At 42.0% G+C, this 27,236-nt stretch overlaps 1 protein-coding gene across 7 annotated transcripts in view; it reads right to left on the minus strand.

Annotated features, from left to right (window-relative positions):
- The window catches only part of EBF2 (EBF transcription factor 2), a 189,421-nt gene that overhangs the window by 34,467 nt on the left and 127,718 nt on the right, over positions 1–27,236 (minus strand). For 4 of the 7 annotated variants that reach the window (XM_061199427.1, XM_061199431.1, XM_061199428.1 and 1 more), the window contains 4 exons: positions 20,310–20,391; positions 4,836–4,953; positions 3,177–3,307; positions 2,139–2,265 (listed from right to left, as the gene is read on the minus strand). In XM_061199427.1, coding sequence (XP_061055410.1) covers positions 2,139–2,265; positions 3,177–3,307; positions 4,836–4,953; positions 20,310–20,391 — 458 coding nt within the window. Of the gene's footprint in view, positions 1–2,138; positions 2,266–3,176; positions 3,342–4,830; positions 4,954–20,309; positions 20,392–27,236 lie in introns of all 7 variants that reach the window. The other 3 variants (XM_061199430.1, XM_061199425.1, XM_061199424.1) reach the window with 2 other exon arrangements.

Raw genomic sequence — 27,236 nt, forward strand, 5'->3', positions numbered from 1 at the left:
ACACAGCCCCGAGGAGGTCCAGGGACAGAGGAAATGTGAATGGAGAAGACAGGAGGTCAAAAAGATAAGGACGGAGGCAGACAGATTTCCACACCTGCGATACATGTCTCTGCTGAATGCCCCTTCCTCAGAGAGACCCTCCCTCATTCTCTATCCCGTCCTTGTCACTATCTGAAATTATATCATATATGTTCTTGTTGTCTGTCTCCCCCTCTAGAATGCAAGCTTTATTAAGATGGGGGGCTTTATCTTGCCCACTTCTATATCCCAGAGCCCAGAGCTGTGCCAGCCCATGGTAGGCATGTAATAAATGCTCATTTAAATGACTCAAAAACTATGTCCCTTTGGAGCTAGAATAGTAAATATTTTATTGCAACTGCAATAGAGTCTTCCATAGATCCACAAAAAAAGGTAACCCAACCAAGATGTGCCTATCGCAGAGAGAAAACCTCAAAGGCAAAATGTTAAATATATACCTAAAAATCACCCTCTTCCACCTACTCCTAATTGATATCTAACCCGACTTTTACGCGTAAACACGAACAGGAGGTTAAGTCCAAACGAGAAAGAATACACTATAAAATAATATTATTAGAAATTCATAATATGTCTGATATAGTTTCTTGATTTCTATATTTCTTTCTTTCCCCTTATCTTCTCTTCAAAGTAACAATATTCTAGTTGATCTCCCTGCCCTCAGCTGTTCCCCTGACTAACTCAGTCTTTATATATCAACAGCATTCGTTTTTCCTAAGATAACAGCTTTGAGTTACTCTCCCTCACATAGGAACCTTCAATGTCATCTTAGATCTTGCCAAATTAAGTCCTAGCTCCCATACAAGGCCTTTTTTTCATTTTTTAAAACTGCGGTAAAATACACATAACAAAATTTACCCTTTTAACCCACTTCTAAATGTGCAGTTCAGTAGTGTTAAGTACATTCACTTTGTTGTGCAGCCAACCTCCAGAACTTCGGCATCTTGCAGAACTAAAGCTCTGTACCCATTAAACAACAATTGCCCCCAGCCCCCCAGCCCTGGTAACCACCATTCGACTTTCTGTCTCTATGAACATGAACTTTACATCAGTTCCCCAGGCTTTACTTCATGTGACCCTGCTTTACATCACTCCTGCAGGCTTTTTTTTACGTCTATTCCCCAGGCTTTTCGTCATGTGACCTTGTTTAATGTCACGTGACCCTGTTTTAGGCACCATGCAGAACTTTTGAGCTGTTTTATGGTTTCCTTCCCTGCCATGCCTAGCTCATCTCAGCTAAGTTCTGGCATAAGTTCTACCTAAATGGATCCCCACAGCTGTTGAACCAGGCTTCTCTCCTCCAGATACAAGCACACGTCACCCTTTGCACCTTTGCACATAAGAGTCCCATAGTGGAAACTCTCTTCCTTTTTCTCTTTACCGATCCAAATACTCCCCATCCTTAAAAATGGTCTTCAATTTCATCTCCTCCTTGAAGCCTCCTCCCACTACTGTAGCCCACATTAAAGTCACTCTTCCTGAAACTCGTATTCCATTCACTGGAAATACTAAACATTTTGAACACTCTAATTCTCCTGCTGTTCTGTGCAATATACCATTGCCTCTTCCAATAGTTTCTAAATTTCCAAATAGGGACCATGTCTTCTATGTCGTTGTCCCTTTAACCTGGGAAAAAGTAGTAGATACAATGTAGGCATTCAACAAATACTGAACCGATTAGATCATTTCTACTTTCATAAAATTGTAAAATAATTTGAATCACTCTGCAGCACCATTAGGCAACTTTCTTGAATCCTTTTCAAGAAAATTGAGTTATAGCCAGCAACTTTGTTGAATTTTTTTATATGATTTGCTTGGAGAAAAATCTATTCTAGCATGGTTCCAGCTGAATTAAATTCATAAGGATGGACTCCTGAAATGAGGTGCCATGACCGTCTCCCAGACTGCAGAAATTGCTTACATAAAATACAAATTTAGAATCAGGTTCACATGTCCCCGTTCAATGCCTATCGCCCATTCCACCCTTCCCACACCAGTAGAAAGACCTAGAAGAGTCAGAATGATTATAAAGCGTAAAGAGTAGGAACCAGAGCAAAGGTGAACCAGGAGCCAGTCTCCCTTGGAATCATTTTCTCACCCACCTGTGTAAATGAACCTTCCTGGAGCTCCTTTGCAGAACTGTTTGGATTTATAAGATAATGTCACTTCTACTACTCCAGGAATGTGCCGAGGAGGAGTCTGCACTCTGATGGCATGAGGAGTTATTAGCTGAGGAATAAAATACCTGTTATACAAGTTATCGTGCAGATACTGAGCACAGGAGCATCTCCTGCTGCTGCCCCCTCCCCCACAGGGCAAACTGGTGCACTCATGACACCCCAGATGGTTTGAATGCCCTGTCCCTGCGTCTCATGTGTTTCTCTCTCTCACCCTGGAATTTCCTTTCAACCCACCCTGTCTACGCTTCCCTTCCTATCAGCCCAGCTCAAGTCCCTCTCACCTCCCGTGCCCACCCAACCCCCATCCCTGCAATCATTCCCTTCCCTCACTCCTACACTGCCATGACCTCACAAATTGATTTGGCAATTTCCATTACAAACGTAGCACTGTTACATATCTTTTTGTAACTTGTTTTGCTGTTTTTCTCATTATCACAGTAGAAAAATCGGAAATTACAGAAAAATAAAGAGAAAAATGTTAACATTGCATAACCCAGAGACAACCGTTACTAATCTTTGGCGTGTTTCCAGTACTTTTCTATGGTTGTGTGTTATATAATTAGATTTTACATCCATAGATACTGTTGTCCTGTTTTTTTTTTTTTTCACTTAGCATTATAGCATGTGTTCCCTTTTCCTGTGTCATTAAAAATATTTCAAATAAAATTTTTAAATAAATGATGACACTTCATCATTGAACCATTCTCCTATTGTCCAATATCTAGCCAGTTTCTAATTTTTCACAATTATAAACAGTGCTGCAGTGAATATTTATCTTTTTAAGGGATCCATGCCTGCAGTAAATTGTGGCTTACATGTCTTTCAATCCTGGTGCCCCACTTATAATAGGTACGCAATAGTGTGTGTTCATGCTGCTGACATTGCAGAATTACTAGTTTCCCCAGATCAAAACAATCTTTGGGGCAAAGAAAATCAGGGAAGCGAGTTGCCTTTGCCTACCTCGCTCCATACAAGCATAGTCCCAAACACCACTTGGAGGCCATCAAAGAAGTTGTCCCCAATGATGATGACCATGGCTCCTCCGGTGGTCCAGCCTTCACTCGGGCTAATGGCTTTGATGCATGGAGTAGCTAAGAAGATAGGAAAGAAAAAGTCAGGTGTGCCCTTTGGTGGTTGAAGCTTGGAGTTTGGGGGCTGGCTGCTCTTGAAAGCTCTTGGTCATCTAAGAAGTTCAAGTGGAGCTTTGCTGACTTGCCATCATTCCCTAATTGGTTGTTGGTTTTCACCAGATCATCAAAGCCTAATGAGTTGACCACTAGATATGAAAATGGCTAATTGTGCAAAAGGTGCTTTTAAAACTCTGTTGTTTTTCCCCATATTTTTATAAGTTGTTCACACTACAAATGTGTAAATCCCTTTTCTCTCCCCACCTTCTCTGTCCCAAGATGTTAAGATCTACAGGGTCTGTTAATGTGCTAGAGAGAGAAGGAGAAAGCAAAATCTATCATAGTTGAAGGGTTTTTTCAGCTCTATCAAGAGACAATTTCTAATCACTTTCCTAACTTTGTAGGAAGGATTTTCCCTCCTTCTTCCATATGTTCAAGGCCTCTGGACTTTACATCCCAACAGGAACCCAATATGGTTTTCAGGCCATAACTAAAGTCAATCCATCACTCCATTTCCAAAGTTGACAGGGTCAAAGGTGGAGGAGAACTTTGGCAGGACTCCAAAAACATGAGCCCCCTTTGAACAGCCAGTCAATCACATCCAATCAGTCAAAAGAAACTGGATGGGTTCCTAGTTCTGAACCCTGGGATTTTCTTCTCCCCTTTCAGTGCCCACTGTGGGAGAATTAACACCACTCCAAATTCTTTACTGATTCAATCATTTTCTTTCAGTTCATTAATTCCTGTTTGAAATGATACAAGACACATTTTAAGGGCCAAGATGGGGTGGGGTCTGGTGGGCAGTATACAGCAAGACATCACACTAAAATAGGAGCCCCATTTAGCCATTCATTCTATATTACAAGAGTTGAGTTGTACACTAATGAGTTGAGGAGTGGGGAAAAAAGAATGTAGATGGGATTTACTTAGGTTTGTCAGTTATCTTCCTTGATATACTTTATTTTTTTGGACAACTTGAAGTTTAACAGTTACCAGTATTTCTAATTACTTTAACGCACTTGGAAAACTACCCAGAGCAGACCATGATTTCTTCTTGTCCAAGCAAACAAAAATCAATTAGTGTCAGTTTCATTCTGCACATTGTTTTGTTTTGCCCACAATCTGTTTAAGGGCACATCTGACACTTATTCATACATGTCTGGCACGGTAATGTTCCTGTTTAACTAAGATGTCATAGGCCTACATTTGCCTGAAATGCCCCTCTAGCAAGAAAAGAAAAAAAAAAAAAAACCCCACAGAACTGAATGAAAGAGCTGGTGAGGCACGGGGGCCTGAACATTGGCTGGGAGATGTGTGGGGCTTACATGAAAGCAGGCAGAAGTCACTGTTTACAGCTTCATTTTTAAATCCACATGGCCTTGTGTACTTTCTCCACTCCTACTCAGAGACATCAGTTTGAAATTCAAACAAGGAAATTTGTGGAGAACATCATTTGTCTGCCAGGCTCAGCCTGGACAGCAGAGAGCCCTACCTTCCGACGGGTCCAGCCTTCTCGCTCTCCGCCCGTGCTTCGAGTTGTTGTGAACAAACATGTTGTCGGAAACAGCCAGCACGTGTCCATCCACGTTCACCGTTGTTGACAACACAACCTGCAGATTTCAAGGATAAGGGGGGGGGAGGGGTTGAGTTAGTTTCCCAGAAAGTCGTAAAAGTTGCAAAACTCTTTTGCCAGACTTCCATATGGCTAACAAGAGACGGACCAGAACTTTGGGATGAGCCATGCTCCTGGCATCTCGACGGGTTAGCCTCCTCCTGTAACAATAGCAGAGCGTCATGGAAAAAGAGGCCGCCTTTCGCCCATGTGCTGTCACGTATTTGTGCTCCAGCTATGCCCAGGTGATGAAGTGTGGAAGCTGGCAATCTGACTGGCTGGTTCTAGGAAACTCATCTCTATCAAAGGACTTGGACGATCATTCCCAGGTGACCCTTCGGGCTGCAGTCACAACAGGGAGCAGATTGTGTGTGATCAGGAAGCTAAGACGGAAACACCAGATGGGAGGTCATTTCTCATTTCTCGGGAATGGGTTCTTGAACATCTGACGTGTGCCAAAGTAACGCTGGGGTATGGACATGCTGCCTGATGAATTGTACCTGGTGTCCCCCATGCTGGAGAGCAGCGGCGGAGATGCTCAGACCTTGGGTGAGAAGGTAAGGTTTCGGAATTCAGTGTTGAAAATGTAGGACATTTAGCATCTAACCAGACGAAAGGGAAGAGATGGGTGTGGAGTAGTGGAAGGGCATGATTTAAAGTCCAACAAAACGGAACTCAAATCCCATGCCTGCTACTTCCTAACTTAGAACCTTTGAAGAATTATACTTAACCTTTTCGGATGTCCACTTTTCTTATCTGTAAAACATACACAACAATGCCTATCTTGAGGACTGAATGAGATAAAATAAGGATAAAATGAGAAAATAAATGTAAAGCATTTATAGATGAGTTCCCATCCTAGTTGCCTCGCCCTGGCCTTGTTTGGCCAGTCGATAGGACAGAGGATATTACTCATTGAGCCCCTCCCATAGTCTAAGCTCTGGAGGGGAGGCTCCAGCAAGGGGGACTCAGGGGCTAGGTAACCACAAAAGTTACAAGGCATAGTCCCTACCCTCAAAGAGCTTACTTTCAGGTTGGAGAAACATGGCAAACAAGCAAAACAAGTAGCACGCAGAATGAGGTCAGATTGAGTTCTATGTGTGTGCTGCAGATCAGGGTGCAGGAGAAGTTCAAAGAGGTGGCGATCAGCCAAGGGACAGTGGGAAAGCACAGCAGAAATGCATTGACTTGGGCATATCCACCACCTACTTACTGACCCAGGAAGGTGAGTCATCCTAGATACCAGTCTACTTGTTAGTTACACATGGCATTTTTTTTTTTGAGAAAGGAACTTGTTACATACATATTCATGTATATGTATAGACCTGAGGAAAGGCATTGAATAGATACGAAATGAAGAGCTGTGTTTAAAAATGGCTCTTCCTGTCCACTCCCAAATTAAATTCACTGATATTCTACTTGGAATTTTTCTGCCATCCCTTCCTTACTTATTAAACGAAGTGGGGACAAACCTTGACCCTGCCTTACCTCTTAACATGAAAGAAGATTCACTCGACAGCACTTAAAGTTTTTTTACTATGAATTATTTCAAGCAAACAAAATAAATATAATGAACCCCCTTTTTTTAAAGTGAAATTTACATGCATTGAAATGTACAAATCTTAGCTGCACAATTTTTTTTTTTTTTCAGGTTAAAGACTTTATTTTATGCAAAAGGAATGTGCCTGTCAAAGAACTCCACTGTGGAACTTCACTGCATCCTCAGCCCCAGGTATCCAAACCCAGTTTTCCGTAAAAGCCAGGGCATCCCGAGGCCGCCCGCCCACCATCCACAAAGGCGTCCAGCCCTCCTCCCGGCTGCCGTGCGGCCTCCGCGGCCCAGCGCCAGGGTGGGCAGGGTCCCTCCATCACAGCCTGGGTGACTCCAAGAGCAGAATCCCCCAGCTCAGCGGATGCTGCACAATTTTGACAAATGGATACAACTAGGTAATCCACACCATATCACAACATAGAACATTTCTATCTCCCCAGAAAGTTATCTGGTGCCCCTTTTCAATCCACCCTACCCTCTACCCCTTGCCAAGGCAACACTCTCCTGAATTTTTTTAACCTTAAATAGGATTTCAGATGGTATCTCTAAAAAAAATTTTTATATATACTGTAATATAATAAGGGTTTGGAGAACCCTTAAAATCATGAGTCCACAAAGTATTTCACCTAGCCTGGTGCCATGGCATAACAGTGGCATACAGGAATATTTACATGGACATAGATAGCTGTAGTTATCAACTCAAAAGCATTCACTGAGCTCCTGGTATGTATTGGGTATTATTATGTCAGGCCCTGGAGATTCTAAGACCACAGAACAATGTGTTCCTGGTTGGCTAGTGTCTCTCCCACACTTCAGCTCCTCACTTGTGAAGGCACTACCGATTCGGTGTCCCTGCCTCGCTGTGACACCAGAATGAACTTAAAGGAAACTCCGTTGTCATTCAGAAAATCGTATCAGTGTAATTGCTCACAATTCAGGGATGCACCCTGTCTAGCTCCAGGTCTGTTTTCAATTGTGTCCATGTTAACATGGTAAGAGTCTGGGGAAAGGCTTTCCAGAAAGTTCCTATCGTGCGGTGGCAACCATAAGACAGAGACATCCATCACTCCCTGCAAGGGCACGAGGCACAAGCTCTTATCAGGACCTCTCAGCAGAGCGCAGGATGGAATCATACTCAAAGGGAGAGAGGGGCTGAGTCTCCTGGTCCTGGGGTTAAGATGAACACGAAGGCTGAAAGCGATCACCTCTGTTTCTGCTTACTCGCAGAAAATAATAGGACAAAGCAGAGTAAAAAAAAGAGGAATCGGATCACTTTTATAAATTGTGTGCGTGAATGGATTTTCAAAGACATAGCTGTTAAGATGCAGGGGTGGCAAAGAAGGTAGGCTCCAAAATCACTCTTAGTCTTTGGCTTTGTAACTGAAAGGATGCTGATTTCACCACATTATTCAGGTAAGACCAAAGAAAGAGTACGTCTTAGTTTATATGCATAAAATACCACATCCACTCCTCAGCTTAATACTTGCTGTTCCCTTGATCAGGAACACTGTTCCCATCCTTCAACGCACAAGTTAAAAAATAAAAAAAAAGACATAGCTGTCATCCCTGGAAAAAACCAAAAACGAGAGGGTGCTTCAGGCTTTAACTACTAATGAGCTGTGCTAGGCACAAGGAGGGGAACCTCAACCTGTGTGAAGATTATGGTGGATGTGAAGAGCATTCTCTCCGAGACCACGTTAATTCATTCCACAAGCTCCCTGTTACACTGTACTTGAACGCTCCTCGTGCATTCCTGCCACAAAATATGGGGCTTTCTTGAGCCAGCTGATTTCATCATTGTCCATTTGGGTGGAGTGAGACTTGGTTCCAAAGAGAACATTTCCCGAATGACATACCCTGATGGTTCAGATGCACTTCATTATTTTCTATTAACAATGGAAATAAATTTTAATCTCTTGCTGGCTAGCGCTGGCCTCTCATGACAGCAAGGGAATTAACCTGAATTATTTCAGTGTCTGCAAAATTTATTACAAGATTTTAAATTATGTCCAAATGTATGTGCGTGTGCCTGTATATATATAGATATGAGGCAAGTTCCCGTTTTTAATATTCCAAATATCTTAGACTTTGAGGGATCTAAGAGAGCCTGCCAATTTAACTGAATTTACAAAATGTAAAGGGTTTGATACACAAACTCCACCACGTGAAACCAGACATGTTTGGGGGTGGTTCTTTTTTTTAGGAATGGTTGTTTTTCTTATACATGGAGACACACACAAATATTGACTTTTCCATACACTCACTCTCCTTCTGGAAGAGTGAACTACATGATGGAGGTGAAGATACATTTGGTACATTCAAAGCTTCGAATTTAACTTCCTTCACTGTTTTCTGATGAACGATGACAACACTGATATTATTCTATTCGGAGAAGTTAAAGTTTCTGAATGTTTGAAGACTGAAGGAAGTGGATTGTGCATTCCAGCATCGTCTCCCTCCCAGGCCTTCCCCTTCCGCAAGCCAACTTCTTTCCCCCAGTGAGTATTTCCTGGGTCACGAAGGCTGACCTTTTCCATCTGGAATCAATCAGTCAACCCCTGACAACTTCCTGAAACACCTCACTCCATTTCCTGTTCTCTCCCCCTTCTCTCTTTCCCCCTGGTTTGCTTCACTCTTCAAAACTGCAGGCCACAGCAGCTTAATGTTAGAGGGTCAGACACAGTTAGACTCCAAAACACTACACAAGGACACCTTTGACCTTCAAAAATCTTTACATCTTAGCTAAACAAATCAAGGTCAACATTTCTTACCATTACCTTGTTAACTATTTGTAGGCATCTTTGCCAACGATCTTCTGATCACAGATTCATCAATACCGCTTGCTCTCCTAAGATCATAAACTGATCTGTTTTAGAAGTAGCGAATTTAGTATTGACAAAATACCATCAGTATTTTAGTTTGAGGTACCTGAAACTAAAAATCTCGAGTGTTATAATAAACATATGGAGAGTATTCCATGCAAAAGGACTTCTCTGTCTCATCAGTGTCTCCTATCACCTAAACCTGATACCTAGTCTTTTATACAGCTGTCAGACTCTCTTGGCACTGCCATTCTGCTGGCACAGCCCGAAAGGATGCCAATTAGGAATACAGATGTCCATAATTTGTGTGGGATGGACCCCCAGCTTTTGCTGTTGACACTGGTGACAGCTTTCATTTGTTCCTCAAAGTTGGTGTATCTGTATTTCAGCTCAAAGCTCCAGTAGGAGCGTCTGCAGATCTGAAAGCTAAGCCATTGTAGACTAGCGCTCTCCTCAACTGGTACGCTTCAACTCAACACAAAAGCAACAACCAATTATATTCACGCAAATATCATTTATGACACAGTAGCTTTCATTCAAGGTGTCAAGAAAGAGAAGTAAGGATCTACTGAAATTGCTTGCATTTTTTTAAGCGAAAGTAGTTTTTCACGTTTTGCCATTCCTCATTTTGTTTAGCGCGATCTCTAATTTTTGGTGAGGCCAGATCAATAAACGCAGACCAATTGGTGCGTGACAGTGTAGGTTCCATTTTGAATCATTCAGTTAAACGGCAGTTTTAGCTGATTATACAGAAGTAGAAACGCGAATAAAAAGTTTGTATCTCCCCTTGAAAAATACAAGAAAGTTTTAAGAACAAAAGCTACAACCGTGCGAGCAGTCCACTCAAAGTACTCAAGAAAACGGATTGGCTTTCTCAAATTATATTTTCCTTCTCATTACCCAAAAGCACTCCCATGTCCCCCACTCTAATAATTTATACAAAGCAGGAGCTGAGTTGTAAAGCGCTCTTTCCTGCCTATAAAAGGCCACAGTGGGAGTTACCCTTTAGGTGGACACATCCGTTAATCTGCCTGTACAGCTAATTTTCCAATAGAGAAGCTGTTTCTTTGGCATCAGAATGACAGCATGTGGCAGGAGGACTTCTACCACCCTGATTTATTCCCACCATTGGGTTATTTTTACGCCTCACTCCAAAATGTCTATGGCTCTTTGGAACATCACACTTAAAAAAAAAAAAAAAATCTATCCTTCTCAAAGCTCTAACTGTATGACTTAGTTGAATCAGAGGAATGACCAGCTTGGATACTACTCCCAGCTAGGCTTTCTCAGCTCATACCCAGGTGTTCCTACAAAGACCCTAAGTCTCATACAGGAGGGTAAAAGAAAAAGAGAAGTCAAAATGAAAAAGGTGTGGAATGACTAAATGATCTGCTCTTTGAAACAGGCAAGAATCCCAGTGTCTGTACTTGCTAGAGAATAATCACATTGGTTGGAAACCTCCCTGTATGGATCAGAGTTGTTGCTTTGAAAACACACCCAATTCTACCATTAGTCAGACACATTTCCCCTCCATTTCAATGAGGATCATGTACCTTCTAACTGAAGATGGGACGTTTGGTAGTTTAATCTCAGTAAAGTTACAATAGGTAGCATTTATAGCCCACTCGACGTGGAAAACTCTGATACCTACTTACAAACATACGTACACCAAGCTAAATAAAATGGCCTCGAAAATCCCTGTTATTTTGCCAAGTACGGAAAAAAATTCTTTATGACATTTTACATCTGGAAATGGAATTAAATTCATGATGTGCTTTTCCCTTATAACTGTTCAGTTGCTATATATGTTATTTCAGCTTTCCCAAAGCATAACTATTATGTGGGATTTTATTTTCCACCTGTGGAAGGAGGAAAGAAACACAGAGACCACTAAAGGGACAGAGGAAATCAAGACAGACTTCTGGTTGTGATGGGCAATCAGGTTTGGAGTCCATATCGTGAGAAGAAATACTCCACTGATGTTTTTAAACACTGGCGAGTTCTCACATTCGACAAGGGGAATCTGATGAAACAATTTGTCTAAGCCTCCGTAATTCAACCCAGGCAAAGAACAAACAAATTGGCTACTGCAAATTGTTTCTCCCTACCTCTTTATTCTTGGCACACATTACATTTTCAAGCCAGATTTAAAGCCCGCATTTTTCTTTGTTACTAGACTTCAGAGTCTCCAAAATTACCTTTAAACACCTACCTACCCCGTAAGTATGGTTTTTGTCATCCTTTTTTTTTTTTTAAGGAATTCCCAGCATTCTTAGCGATCGCTGGTGTTTCATATTCCCCAAGGTTACATTTTCTGTTCAGTTGGGTATCAAGTAGCAAACGAGAGAACGCAAAGCTGATTGCTGCTGAGACAGATGTGGGGCGTTCTGGAGTTGCTCACAGCAAGGGAGGGGGCTGTGGCATTAATGACATAAGTCCCGAGAAGATACGTTCATAAGTCACCAGACAGCGCTGTGTTTCAGTGAGTCAGAGGTATTTTGTGATCTTCCGGGCACCGTGCCACATGCAATGGAAGCCTCCAGAAAACACTGTCACTACCTCAAGGCGTTTACCGTGCAACTGATAAAGCAGAACAAACACTACACATAATCAGGAGATATTACTACGTGGTAATACATAATTGAGGGCTGAATTATGTGGCCACTGTATCCTCTAGGAGTCCAAAGGTAAGAAAATTAACCCGAACTGAAGGCAGTAACAGTTTCATCAAGGAAATGAGATTTGAGATAGGGCCTTGAAGAGTTGAAAAACGTTTATTATACAACTCAAGGGTACCAAAACGATTATTCTGGCAATAAAAAAAAAAATTCTAACTGGCGTAAGTGGCGCAGTATGCCAAAGGGCATGTCTGCTGGCATATTTTGGCAAGTTTGGTTTAGGATGGACACCTTTTAGAGCTTGTTTTTAAAAAACTAGTTGAATATGTACAGAAATCAAGTGGCAATTTTTTTATCCTGCATTTTAGGTCATCAGGAAGCCCAAAGGTCATTAACCTGCTTTACAACCAAATTTCTCTCCATCTCAAAGGCCAGGCTACATCTACCCTACATCATTTTATTCCATTGATGGCAATGCTTGTCCCATCTGAAACGTATGCCAAGAGGGATGGCTATGGTCCAGGGCAGTATTTTACTAGCAAACATTTTGAGGCTCACAGGGGAGCCTTAACACATTCGACGCCGTTCTTGATTTGGCTGAGCCATTCTCTTTCACCAAACTCTGTCCCTAGGGACCTCGTGAATCACCTGTCATGCATCAAAACCCAGGAGCACGTAGGACCCATAAGCAGCTTAAGAATCTATGCACTCTTATTGTGAAACTAAGAACACTTTGCTTTCCAGGAAGTTCTGCATCTGATGGTCCTGGAAAATGTTCAAGGGTAGGTTTTAGTGCCCAAATTTGAGTCTCTTAAAATGTTGGAGCATTTAGGGTTTGTTTCCACCTAACTGAAATCTGACATATCCTTTCCCAAGGGTTATATAGGCAACTACCTGCTTTTGTGTCTCTCCTTTTCTCCCACAAATAATTCAAAACACAGTTCCTGTGTGAGTTGGTCAAAATTCTTAAACCCTAATTCTTGTCCCCATGTGAGATACCAAAAGTAGGGGGTGATGGGGCTGGGCAGAAGGGTATACTGTCCAACAGGCAAGAGCTTGAAGTTACCCACAGAAAGCTTTTCCCAAGCTTACAGCATTAGACTGGGCAAAAGATCCTCAGACCTTCAGAGGTTTTTTTCTGACTCCAAATAGATAATTACTATTTCTTAACTTGGACTTGCTGGTTTGTGCTATCACCAGATAATGGACCCACCTGTTGATCAGAGAAGCCATAAGTCAAGTGCTTTTCATTCTGTGCTTTAAATGTGTGGCTCAGTAGCCCAGCAACCTTCACACGGTGGGTGACATCACAGAGCAGCTGGGGTGGCTCTTGAACTGAGAGACTTGAACTGAAGAAACCTGCAGGCAGCTGGAGCTGTATTAAATTTTTACCATTTGTAGTTAATTTAAACTCTTGTTTCCCTCTTCACGGGTGTGAGAGAAATATTCACCATTTTTTTAATTTAAGGAAAATAGATGGTGATGCCATTAAAACGTTTTATATAAGAGCTGGGGTTTAAGAAGTCATACGGGTTTGTTGGATGGAGCTTGGCCCTGTTCCAAGGCATGAGTAGCCCTGCCCTTTGCTCTCGCATCGTTTAGTCAAATAGATGAATGGCCGCCACCCAGCTGTGTGGACTAGGGGCCCTGCCATCCACGTGAACTTCCCTGTTGTTTTTGTGCAGTGGTTGCATCCAGCACATTGCAGTAACAGGCTGTAGGCCTCCCACATTATCCAACTACCCTGATGACGTCAGTCCATCCTCACACGCCTCACTTCGTTTCTCCATTCTGATGGAGGAGATCTTGGTGCCTTCCCACCAGCGTGCATGTCTGCTTTCTTTCTCAGAGGTCTGCGAGACCTGCTAGGTGTGTCCTTGCAAAGCACCAACCCCTCCCTCACCTCCCCCGGGACCCCCTCAAAAGGCCCTTCTAGCAGGCCCCTCCTGGGGTTGTACACAGATCCCTATAATCAAACAGGAATCAATTCAGCACTGATGTCTCTCCCAACCTGACCCTGGAAATGACTTTTCTTTCACCTGAAAGAATGTACGCACCCCTCCACACCTCTTGAATTCTTATCTTTTGAAGCAAAGGATGGCAAGAACTGTTGTTGTATCTCCATTCTCTCCCTGACATAGCTATATAACAAAATGATTGCTTTGGTGGACCTCATCTAAAAAGGGAATCATTTAGGGGTGAACTTGAGACACCCAAGAGTCACTCAGAAAAGTTCAGCAAATGCTAGGAAGAATCTTTATCCCAATAACAAGAAAGCTACACGCTGGAATGAAGGAATTCATTTTAAATGGTTCTAGGGTTGCAGATTCAAGGCACCTGCTACCGCCTCCAGGAAGAGTAATGTAGCAGTTGCTGCTGCCCATGTGATGGGAAATACTGCAGTCTTCTACAGTGGTCAGGTCTGTTTAAAACAGAGTCCTTTTGAGGCAGGGCGGGGTGGGGGAATTGGTAAGGCCTCTAAGCGTCCCAGTCTCAAGTACGTGACCTGCTGACATGTGTCCTATTATAGCTGATGCTGTGGAAAACTCTGAAAGCTATTGGGAAGAGCATCCACACTTGCTATTATGACAATGGCAGGTAGCACCGGGCTCCCATACCATCTGAACTTGACCACACCGCTGAGTCCCGGCAGGCAATACAAGGACAGCTGGCACCAGGGCCCCTGTGCTTAGTCAGTTCACTGGAAGACCTCAGAGAAGCAGAGCTAAGCTACGTAAATCACTTACTTGTCTCACTTTCCTTATCTCCCCACTGGGCTGTAAGTCCCACAAGGGTGAGGGATTTTCTCTGGTTTGCTTGTTGATATATCTGCAGCACCTAGGAGAGTGTCTGGCTCACAGAATTTCCTCAGTAGTATTGCTGGGTGAATGAAGCAATGAATGGGGGCATCTGTGTTTTCACTCTGACTTGGAGCAGACCCAGCCAGCCTGTCTATGAGAAGGAACTGGCAACAAAAGCCCTGACTGTTGTCAACTTCTACTGTGTTTCAGGACTTGAATGTGGGTAATGACAACATGCCTGACTCTTCCAAGAAAGTGGCTTGATTATCTTCTGGATTTTCCAACTGCCTGCTCTCCACCCACGATGCAGAGAAATAAAGAATGGGGTACATTATGTCTTAACAGGCCTGTCAGCTTAAACTAGACATAAATTTCTTTTCCTTTCCTTCACCGAGCTTTTAATCTGCGTGTTTCAACTAACTGTTCCATTTCAAGGAGGGCAGAAGTGATTTTCTGCCTTAATGGTCCATGGATTCAGATACTTTGGGGGCCCTTTTCTTATTTTCCTTCCTCTCTTTCTCCCTCCCTCCCTCCCTTTCTTCCTTCCTTCCTATCTTTTTTCTTTCTTTCTCTTAAAAATTCATTTAATAGGGCTTCCCTGGTGGCACAGTGGTTAAGAGTCCACATGCCAATGCAGGGGACATGGGTTCGAGCCCTGGTCCGGGAAGATCCCACATGCCACGGAGCAACTAAGCCTGCAAGCCACAACTACTGAGCATGCGAGCCACAACTACCGAAGCCGCGCACCTAGAGCCCATGCTCGGCAACAAGAGAAGCCACCGCAATGGGAAGCCCGCGCACCGCAATGAAGAGTAGCCCCTGCTCGCTGCAACTAGAGAAAGCCCGCGCGCAGCAACGAAGACCCACGCAACCAAAAATAAATAAATAAATAAATAAATAAATAAATAAATTCATTAAAAAAAAATTCATTTAATAACAATTTTTTGAGCTCCACAGAGTGACTGGCATTGGGGAGAAATACAAAAATAAAACATAGAGATTATCCTCAAGCAGCACACAGGCTATTAGACAAATAATAATTGGAAGACAGTGTGATCAGTGGCATAGTAGAAGCCTGTAGAGAAGTATGTTGGCCAATAGGTCTGCCAGAAAATGCCTCACTAAAGAGGTGACACTCAGCCGTAGGCTTGAAGCATGAGCAGAAGTCACAGATCGGTGAGGAGTGAAGGGTTCCCAGGCAGAGGGGCGAACATGTGAGAAGGTTCCAAGCAATATTCCACGGAATAGAAATCAGTGAGGTGTGCCTGGTGGGTGGGGGAACGTATGGGAGCATCAGGAGGGGCGCATGGCAGAAGCCCTGCCTGGTATGAAGCTACTTCTCAGCTATGCCTTTTAAAATCTGAGCTTTTGTCCATGGACAGGAGATATTTATAAGCTACTTTAAGCAGAGGAGGGCCATGTTTTAAAAGATCACTTTGGCAGCCGTGCTGAGGATGCATTAGACAAGGAAGGAGGAGAGGCAAGGGCCTATTGCAGTTTTTCAGGAGAGAGAGGTGGATTTTACAGATACTTAGGAGGAAGGCACGGATCAGGGAGGAAGCACTGAGTTCTGCTGTGAGCATGCGCTCACTAGTCATCCAAGGGAAGATGCCCAGGAGGGAGGCAGAGTTGGGTGTCTGCAGCTCCAGAGAAGGGGGAGGTCTGAGGCTGTGGAGCCGGGAGTCATGCGGGAACAGGTGGTCTTTAAAGCCAAGAGAATGGGAAGATCATCAGGATGAGTCCTAAGTGGACAGGTCCCCATCGTAAGGGTTAAATTACATGGAGGATGCCCATTGGGTGTTAGATGAATTTCATTTCTTTAGATCAAGGGTCCGTGGAATTCTCGGAGATCTCTTAAGAGGTCTCGGAACCCCTGAAATTTTAAGCAAAACTTTGTTGAAATGTAGCTTTTTACTGGGACAAAACTACAGCTTATACCAAATTCTCAAAGGGGTCTGAGCACACCCCGAAAAAGGGTTAAAACCCTTGTGTTTTGATAAATATTTTATATACCCATGATACTTAGATCTTGAACTGAATGAAAGAGAGGTTTGGTTCAGATTGGAAAATAAGTTTGATATAATGATTTTGTTCTCATTTGATCATTTTTGGAAAAAGAATTTAGGTTCCACCAATGTTTGGGGGATAGTGGAAAGAGAAGGGGTGAGAGAGGAGAGAGAGTTTGGCTGGATTCATGATTTGGTTAGAAATATTCTGTATTTTTATCCTGCTCAGATCAAATCTCCACAAAAAAACAAAACAAAACAAAACAAAAAAGAACACTTCAGATTAAATCTACGTTTGATCATATAACAAAAGTAGAGAATTGAAGTTATTTGTCCATATGGTTTAAAATTATTACATTTGTCATTCTGAATGATATATATGTATATTCTAGGAATTCCTAAGCTACCATTCCTTTAGATCACTCTCATGATTATCTACCATCTCTGGTTTTGTTTCATATTTTGAACTTGATCCAAGCTTTTCACTTGACCATTACAGCACATAGTCAAGCCTTTCTCCATGTAAAAGATCTTTCATGGAAAGCTATACTTGTCATAGAATCTGAGTACAGTATAAAAATTGTCAATTCTTTTGTGAATCAAAGGATACTGTCAAGAAAGTGAAAAAAGCCAGTGATAGAATGAGAAAAATATTTGCAAATCACTTATCTGATAAGAGCCTAGTATTCCGAATATAAAAAGAACTCTTACAACTCAACAATAAAAAGGTAAACCAATTTGAAAATAGGCAAAAGATTTGAATAGAGATTTCTCCAGAGAAGATCCACAAATGGCCAAAAAGTACATGAAAAGATGCTCAGATCATTAGTCATTAGGGAAAGACAAATCAAAGCCATAATGAGATACCACTTCACACTTACAGGATGGCTAGGATTTTTTCTTTTTAAACGGGAAATAACAAGTAGTGGAAAAGATATGGAGAAATTGGGACCTTCATACATTAGTGATGGGAATGTAAAATGGTGCAGCCACTGTGGAAAATAGCTTGGCATTTCCTCAAAAAGTTAAAGCTGGAGTTACCATATGACCCAGAAATTCTACTCTTAGGTATATACTCAAGATATCAAAAACATGTTCACAAAATAACTTGTACATAAATGTTCATAACAGCATTATTTATAAAAGCCAGAAAGTAGAAACAACCCAAATGTCCATCAACTGATGTACAGATAAACAAAATGTGGTATATTCTTACAATGGAATATTATTCAGCCATAAAAAGAAATGAAATACTGACACATGCTACAATATGGATGGACCTTGAAAACATTATGCTAAGTGAAAGAAACCAGACACAAAAGGCCACGTATTGTATCATTCCATTTACAGGAAATGTCCAGAATAGACAAATCTGTAGAGACGGAAAGTAGATTAGTGGTTGTCAGTGGGTGGAGAGAAAAGGGAATTGGGAAGTATGGGGTTTCTTTCTGGGATGATGGAAATGTTCTGGAATGATATGGTGGTAATTGTTGCACAACACTATGAATATACTAAAAGCCACTGGATCGTACACTTTAAAATGGTCTAAATGAGGAATATATGTTATATGAATATCTCAATAAAAAAATGCAAAAAAATTTTTTCCAGTTGACTTTAGCTCTACCCCAGAAATAAGACAGTCCTAGAATCCACAAACGTAAAAAAAAATCTTTTCCCTTGTCTTTGCAAAAGTCAAGTACATTCACATAGGATGAGAATTCCTCGTATTTTGAGATGAACAATATTTATTCTAACCCTGTTAAAAAATTCAGGCACATTAAAAATTTCACTTAGTAAATAACTGGAAAAGTAGAGAAAATATTAGGTGCATCTGCTTAGTGAGTACATTTCTAAAATTTGGGATAAATAAAATAAAATAAAATAAATAAAATGACAAGGCATTCGATTTAAAGCCTCCTAGAAGTGTCTTCTCAAATTTAAAACTCTTTGGAAGGGATGGTAGAGAATAAGGAGGGATAGGAATCTAAGCTGCTAGCTTCCTTCCCTGCCTCTGTTTCTTCCAGACGTGAAAGCTAAGCTTTGGTCATCTGGGCACTTTGGAATTCTTTTGAATTTCGCTCTTTTTTGGACTGAAATTATTTATGTTTCCGTTTGGAACACTGAGTACCATAAACTTCCACTGTGCACAATGTACTCCCCCAAGAAAATCATTTCATTTCTATTTGTCTTCTTATCATGCAGCAGGGGAAGAGTCTGCAGGATGGAGAGCTGAGGTTTAACCTGTTTAGGCGAGGCTCGTATTAGTGCTACACAACGAACCAAAAAAAATGTCCCAGTCACAGCAAGATTGTTTGATACCCATGATGTGGTGAAGAAACATTACAGGAATTTTTGTTTTTCAAGGTCGTGCTCACTAGCCTTGCATGTACCCATCTCTCCTATTAACTCTTTAATGACTCTGCTGCTAAACCACAGAAGCTCTTTGAGCAACAGGCAGGAGCAGCTACATCATTTGTGGGATCCAGTGTAAAATGAATATGTGCGGCCCCTTGTTCAGAAATTATTCAGAATTTAGAAAAAGGCAACAGCAAAGCATAAACCTAGCAGCTGCACACGCTGCAAACCCAGGGTCCAGTGGAAAGAGTTTGATCAGACACATCCGCCTGGCTCTGGGTTCCACCACCTCCTTCCCGTGATTAGAGGCGAGTTACTTAAACTCCCAGAACCTCACTTTCCCCACCTGAAACGTGAAGCTAATAATCCCCATCTCTCATCTCTCACGTTGCTACCAGGATTTTTTTTTTAAGTCTCAAGCCTGAATAATATTGTTTAACATGTTTTCCATTTTTCTATGGGGAAAGGAGCGGGAGGTATTTCAATTGGGCGTGAGTGGCAGGAAAGCCATTTGGTGGATTAAATGTGGGTCCTTCAGAGATGAAGGAAGGGGGCCAAGAGGGGCTGCTTTCCTCGCATCTCCAACCTGACACACTTTGCCTCGCTCTGTGTTTTTATTAGCTTGTATCCCCGGTACATCAGTGGCAGGGGTGATGAAACCGGTGGCAGCTTTAACTGCCAGGCAGCTGGGATACTGTCCCGTGGGTCTCGTTGTCATGCTGAGATCTTAAAGTGACCACGGCTGCTTGGTCTGCTGCTCTCCCAGACACTCTGAGAGAGACCACTGAATAGTTAATCGGTGGCAAAGGAAAGGAGAGGCTGTTGCTTGCAGAAAGCACAGAGAAGCTGCTTTGAAAAATCCCAAGGTGGCTGAGTATCAGGAACACTGTTCCTGCTTGTGGGCAGCTGTGTGTGCGAAGGGCAGCCTGAGGGCTTAAAATCAAATCTCCAGCCTGGGTTGGTGCCCCTCCCCTGGGGCTCTGGCAATGCAGGCAGAAGGCCTTAAACACTACAAAATGAAGAAACCCTCAGTACTATCTGAAGAGGGCGGTCATTTACAGTTATCTTTTTTGTTGTTAGCAGCATCCGTGAATAATGTTTTCTAAGGGGAAAAAAAAAGAAAAGAAAAGAAAAAAAGAGTGCTAAGGAGAAAGAAAACAGGATGACTTATTTACCAGGAAAGAACGGCAGGCCCCTTACCTGAAACCTTCTCATGTCCCTTGGGTTTCCTGCTGTTTTCAAACAATTCTGATTGCACTTGAGGAAAAATTTTAAAAAGAATCTGTGAAGAGAAAGCAAGGTGTTACCTTTTTAAGTAAACATGTTTTAGGAGAGAATATATCTGCATTATATTAGATTTGATTGGAAAGTGATTGGATTTCAGGTCTGGGGAATTTCAGCCAGCCCTGCCTGTGAAGGAACGTAGCTGACCCACTGCAGTTCGCAAATTTGGATGTTTTGGGTCCCAGGTTGGCTCCATCACTGTTGAGGGTTGTGAAGTGGTTCACAAGCTGGGTTCTGGTTTGTACACCCGCCCCCGAGTGGCTAGGGCATGCTCTCTCCAAAAAAGAGAGACAGAGAGAGAGAGAGAGAAAAGAAGAAAAAAAACCTTCACAAGCAGCAGTGACTCCTGCTGTACAAAATTATCTTGCTCCAGAGGGTTAAAAATGGCATGACTTAGCCCAGAATCCCAGGGTTCGTCACGTATGTGGCTTTCCGCTGGCCACACACATCTTCATGCACACATACCTCACACATAAACCCTCACACACAAAGGGGGCCTGATATTTTCAACTGATGGATATAAAATCAGAAAATAATGTTACCATCCAAACACAGTCAGTCTGTGCAGGTATATGCTGGAGTTGTTATGATTAATAACAAGTGTGAATGTCCTTTCAGACCTTCTATAGATTATCCAGAAATATACAAAGGCACAGAATAATGGTCTGAGGTTATCATTTGTAACACATATTTTTAAGCCAATATTCTCCCAGATAACCTTTTTGTGCACTTTTAAAATTGGGCTTCTTTGATCAGATGAGTACAGAAACCAAGAAAAATGGCAGAAGTGGTCTTTTCAGCCATTTACCTATTTAATGTTTGGAATGTTGTTTCGAAATACAATAAGTTTTTCATTTATTTCACTTGCAGAGTCCTTTTCCTTAAAAAAAAAAAAAAAAAAATCCAGCTTTTGCAGTGTTAAAGTCCCAGGTGAGCAAGGCCTATTTCCCTTTCTGTTACTATGACAACGAAATTTTACCGCAGTCCCAAAGTCCCTTCAGAACTCTACCATCCATGCCTTGAATTAGAACTTTAAAGGAAAAGATATACATTTTTTCCCCAGGATTTACCAACAAAAATAAGTAGAAATCAACAATGCTTCCAAAAATTCTATTTTAAAGCAACGGTTGGTGAGATGCTGTCGTGGTGACCTTCTGTTTATTTTTATTTCTTTAACAATCACACGAAAGAATTAGAGAGCGCTCCAATTAATTGTATTTAGCACTTAAAAAAAAAGAAAACCTGATGGGGAGATAAACAGTAAATGACGAAAGAGGAGAGAAGAGGAATTGCCCTTTCAGAGCATTTTCTCTAGATTTGCTAAAAATATTTGGCCAAGTGTTCCTGACCCCTATCTATAAATAAGGTTGGGTGTGAATTTGGAAAGAATAGCTAAATTTTTTTTTTCATAATTTTATAGCATCTGCTTTTCACTTCTCTCTTTGCATTCTTTCTGGGGCGGGGGCTAAGCATTGCCTCCTGGGCCATGAAGGTGTCCAGGGCCTTTATCCGAGGTACCAGGCAGAGAATAACAAGGCAGAGGAAGCACTCCTTGCTGCTTTATGCGGTGTTCACATTCACAGCCTGCCTCTGCTTTCGAAAGTGCAGTGGGGCGTCTGTCCAGAGCAGCCGGAGTGCGTTAGAAAGGAGAGCTGCTTGTATTTAAGAACAGATTGGTCAAAATTCAAACATTTTCTTTCTTAAGGCGAAGCATTCTTTCACTTGTGCCTTCCTAGCGGGGTCACCTACAGCAACTTAAAATGCCAGGAGATGCTCTCACAAAAGACTTAAAACTGGCCTTTTCCTCACTTGAGTCTCTTTCCAAACAATAACCCCTGCCCTCACACCACCTTTGCCCTCCAACACCCGCCCCTCCCCCATGAGTGATTTACATCTTTTCCCCTACTAAAACCAAATTTTCTTTTTCTCACAAATTCCTTGGTTTTTGGCAAGTTTTAGCACAACTGGACTCCTTCTAATGCATTCTGTGTGTTATACTTCCCCTCACCTACCCACCCCCCTCACCTTCTCGAAAATGTATCTGTTGAAAACATTAATGTTCATGAAGGCATTATTATACGAATGGTATGAAAGCGCAAAGGAGATAAATGTTTACATAAAATCAAATTGATTTAGGGAAAGAAGGGGCCCGCTGAAAGGCTTTATTCATTTTAAATTACGACCCTTAACAGTTCTTCGGCTAGAAAACACCCAGTTTTGACTCTTTTGCTGGCCTAGTGTCTGAGTTTGGAACCTACCCAGCCCCCTGCACACTAAGGATATAACATCCTGTTCACAAAGGGGAAGCGAGGGGTGGAGGAGGGAGGGAGGAGGGGGAGAGAGAAAGAAAATTATCTTACATTGTATAGTACTTTCTAAAAGAAGGCGTAGCTACTTCTAAATGGCTAGCACCAGAAATTATGACCTGCGTATTTTAGATGTGGACCTAGAAATCAATTTAAAGGAATTCTGGGGCTTACTGACATCTCCATTTTTTTTCTCTTCCTTTTACTGATGTCTCCCACTTTCCTCCCCTTCACCCCCTCCACCCGCTATGCTCAGGGGCTTGGTACAGAACCCTCTACTAGCCATCCCATCCATTAACCATAGGGTAACTTGCAGGGAATAAATCTCCCGGGTCTAGATCCCTCTGAAGCCTGGAAAATGTCAGCTCTCTCCACTCAGCAACGGGAAACCAAAATGAATTACAAGATTCAGACCAAATGTGCAGAGACTCATCAGGATGGAAGTTGTAATTTTCACTTTCTCCAAACAACGTTGACTCCAGAAATATTCTAACCACTTAGCATGGCACACTCTACAAGGCTTCTGATCTCATTCCTTAAGAGTGAATGCTAACGGCGACAGGTTTATCCTTGTTTTATTAGAGAAAGAGGAATAGAGAGTGGGATCTAAATCTGAACTCAAGCCCTCAGCTTTCAATCTGGTTCCTGGGTCAAGTGAGGCAATAGAACAGACCCAAAGGCAGTCCTTCACTGCACTGATATCTATTAAATGCTGACAGGGTACTAGTCTTGAACTGCTACCAACTAACTATGTAACCAAGTTACTTTGCTCCTCTAGGCCTCAGTTTCTTTGACTGTTAAAAGGAGGGTTTAACTGGATTATCTCTAGGGTTTCTTCCAACCTTATTATTCTATGATTGCAAAGAAAAATGTGTAGAGTTGACAACCCTCCAGAAATGGCGACATTGGAAGAAGAAACCACTGGAAACAAAAGTCTGTGACTTATCGAAGTCCAAGTGGGGGTGTGTGCGGGGGTTTTCTGAAAGAGAGAACAAACCCCCTGATCGGAGACTGTGAAAGAAGAATAAGCAAGGACAGCTGATGGGTGGAAGGTAGGGCATCTTGGCTGATGCCTTGGCCAGAGCTGGTGGGACCCAGAGGTTGATGGGCTGGTTGTTGAGTGAGAGGCACCATTCTCTTAGGATCCTTTCTTTGTGCTTCAGCAGCAGGAGAAGGTAGCTCAGGAATATCACAGATCAGAGCCATCTCTGTCCCTGCTCGCCATCCTGTGTGGTCCAGAAGCTGAAGGGTACAGGGGTCACAGAGGGGGGGAAAGAAGGTTTGCCAAATGTCAGCTCCATGCCACACTCTGAGCTCTGTGCTTGATATCCAACGCCTCATTTATTTCTCACAACAACTGTATGAGTGACGAATCATCTCACAGCTAGGAAAAACAAAGGCGCCAAGAATTTAAGAAATTTGGCCCAAGATCACACTGCTTGTCAGTGGCAGAAACAAGGATTTGAACCTGGGTCTTTCCAGCAGCAAGCTCCACCGGGCGTTCTATGTTTCCTGCACCAATTTCATTGTGGTGATGGTTGCACAACTCTGTCAGTATAGTAAAAGCCACTGAATGATACGCTTTGAATGGGTGAACTTTATAGTATGTAAACTATATCTCAATATAACTGTTTAAAAAGAAACTTCAGAAAACATTGTCTGAAAAAAATCAAAAACAACCACCAAAAAACCCATGAAGGATTCCGGTTTCTTGGCGAGGGAGAGAGAGGACTATAGTATCCCAAAAGGAAAACATGAGGTCAAAGATAGTTGCGTGGAAGTAAATTCTTACGACTGAAACCCCCTGATGAATTCATTCATTTACTCATTTGGCCGATTATTAAGTGTGGAGTATGCCGTAAAGGTTCAGCAGAATGGCAAACAAGATGGACAAAATCTTGCCCTCATGGAGCACACAACCAAACTATTTGAAAAATGCTTCTTCAGTTTCTGAGATGAGCCTGGAGACCCCTGAATACGGGTCTGAATAAGATCCCAGAGGATTACCTAGTACCCAAGAAATCTCTTCTCCTCCTAATCTCTGGAATATTAGAACACTCAGCATTGTTCAAGAACACAATAAAAGCTCCTAGGTGGCTCTAGACATGTCCTGAGCCCACCCCAAATAAAAACTGAGACTCAAACTAGATGTACAAATAGGGTGCAGAGTTCAGGTCCAGTGGTGGGGTCAGTGGGGAATCTCTAAATCACAGGAAGGGTAACTACTTAATATTCATGCCAGACTTCGAGATTATAGCCAATGATCTAGTACAAAACGCAGCATACTATTTCTCCAGAATTGTGGAAGAGGCCATTCAACTGACCTCCAATTAGAAGCCCAAGATCTAGCGCCTTCTAAAAAATTATAATACAAAAAATCTTTCGGAAAGCACTGTGGAAGGCACAAAGTCTTCTTTCAAGAAAAAAATTAGATAGGAGTGTATATCAAAAGAATGTGAACTTGGCACTAGTAACAGCTACCATTATGCAGAGCCTTACTCTATGCAAAATAACATGTGAAGTACCTTTCACTTTGAAATTTCATTCCTTATTCCCTTAAAAAAAATTCTAATTCCATCTACCCTGGAAACAGCTTCTGTGATGACATGGCCACATCTTATACACCATGGAGATGGGAACATCCCCACACTCTCCAAGGGCCAAGAACAGGGATGCTGTATCTGGTTCTCTCTCTGCCACAATGGCCACATATGCAGGTTGGATCACTAAAGGCTGAGCCATATATAGAGTTGATAAACCATGTAGGTGCTTAAAGGTCTATGTCTATTGATTTTTGAGGAAGACACATTTCATCTGGATTAACTGCTAAACCTCCTTTTCCAGAGTCCAATAAATTAAAATATCATTGCCTTCCACTGTTTGTGCACACTTCTGAAAAGAAGATAATCCCTTTCTCTTAGAACACTCTCTCATATCATTCGTGAGAACTACCAAATGTTGGGATGGGCTGAATCATAAAATCATATTTGAAAGAAATGGGCAGTTACCTCTCTTCTCCCAGGATTCTGTCAAGCTTACAGTCTTTACAGGCAGAGGGAGAAGTCGTGTTGGATGGTCACATCCATGGGGCCATTTTCTTACTCTAAGAATAGCCTGCATGGCAGCTCACTCTGTTTTAGATGGTAGGAAAACCCCTAAGTGATTGGTTTCCACTTGAGACCAGTGTAAAACACAAAGATAATGTTCTAGCTTTAATCTAGGTCTAAATTGTAACATCCTCTTTGAACCTTCTGACAACAGAGAGAACACGTTTCCCTCCCCCCAAAGCCTCCAACAGAATCCAAACTCAGGCAGCCCAAATAAGGAGAAGGACAGCAATGGGCCCCAGCCTTGGTCGGAAGATGACGTGCCCTTGATCAATCTGTTGATTGTTGAGGTGTCAGCCCAAGATTAGAAAGGGCCCTGAAGCTCTTAAGGCCTTGTGAAGACTCTCACTCAAGTCCACAAAAAAGAAGAGACTGTGGGAGATCAAACTTCCAGTTGGCTCTTGCTACACCCCAAAAAAAAAACATGACAATGGGACATCTGAGAATCCTTGCTACTTACAATCTGCTTGGTAAGATGGCAGTTGGTACAAAGACCCAAGAAGATCCATGGAAAGAGGAGATAATTTAAAAGTTTTGACTGACTGGCTTATTTAAGCTTAAATCAAATAGTCATTTTTATAAGCTGATTTTCCATGCAATCCATTTATTTAAATGACTCCTTAAAATGTAAATGTAAGTACACAAACAGAGTAAGTACAGCATCTTTACTCTCCACAGACATTCCTAAAGGCTTGTATAACCACAAAAGCTTATTCACCTGCATGATTCCAATGAAAGCCCATTTCAGATCTGAAAGATTTAAGTTTACAGAAAATTTCTAAGGAATATATTTTCTTACTTCTGATTACATTCAATCCCTCTAACTTCCCTTGGCTCAAAGTCTAATGATGATAATGATTATGATAATAATAAATAAATAGCCCCTATTCATTGACTTCATATTATTAGCCATGTATGGTTTCATTTAATCGCCCCAACTCTGAGAGTATGAGAAATAACATCCCCGTTTTACAGAGGAGATAATCAAGACTCATAAAGGTTAGATTACTTGCCCAAAGTCAAACAGCTAGTAAGTGGAAGAGCCCAGAGTGGACCTCAGGTTTGTCTGACTCAGGAAAACATTGTTAAGGTGGGAGCTTGGCCAAGTTTCTTCTGAAGGAAAAGATGGAACATGTTGCCAAGCAGCTCTTTTTTTCAGGGTACCAGTGAGTGCCTCATGGATCTACACAGGGGATCATGTCGCTGTCTACATCTTACTCTCTGTAAATAAGAATGGGGTCACTCCTCATGTTACAAAACAAAACAAGCAAACCAACAACAATGTCTATCATTCCTATCAGGGACTGTGTTCTCTAGAAATTCTGTGGCTGTATTGGATTCTGCAGAGGAAGATAAGCAAGTCTATCAGATATTTGGAAAACAAGACACCTCAAGAACCCACATGGTCTCCAGAGGGCATGGCCCACATA

The sequence above is a fragment of the Eubalaena glacialis genome, chromosome 9 (genome assembly GCF_028564815.1).
Source record: "Eubalaena glacialis isolate mEubGla1 chromosome 9, mEubGla1.1.hap2.+ XY, whole genome shotgun sequence".
Taxonomy (NCBI): domain Eukaryota; kingdom Metazoa; phylum Chordata; class Mammalia; order Artiodactyla; family Balaenidae; genus Eubalaena; species Eubalaena glacialis.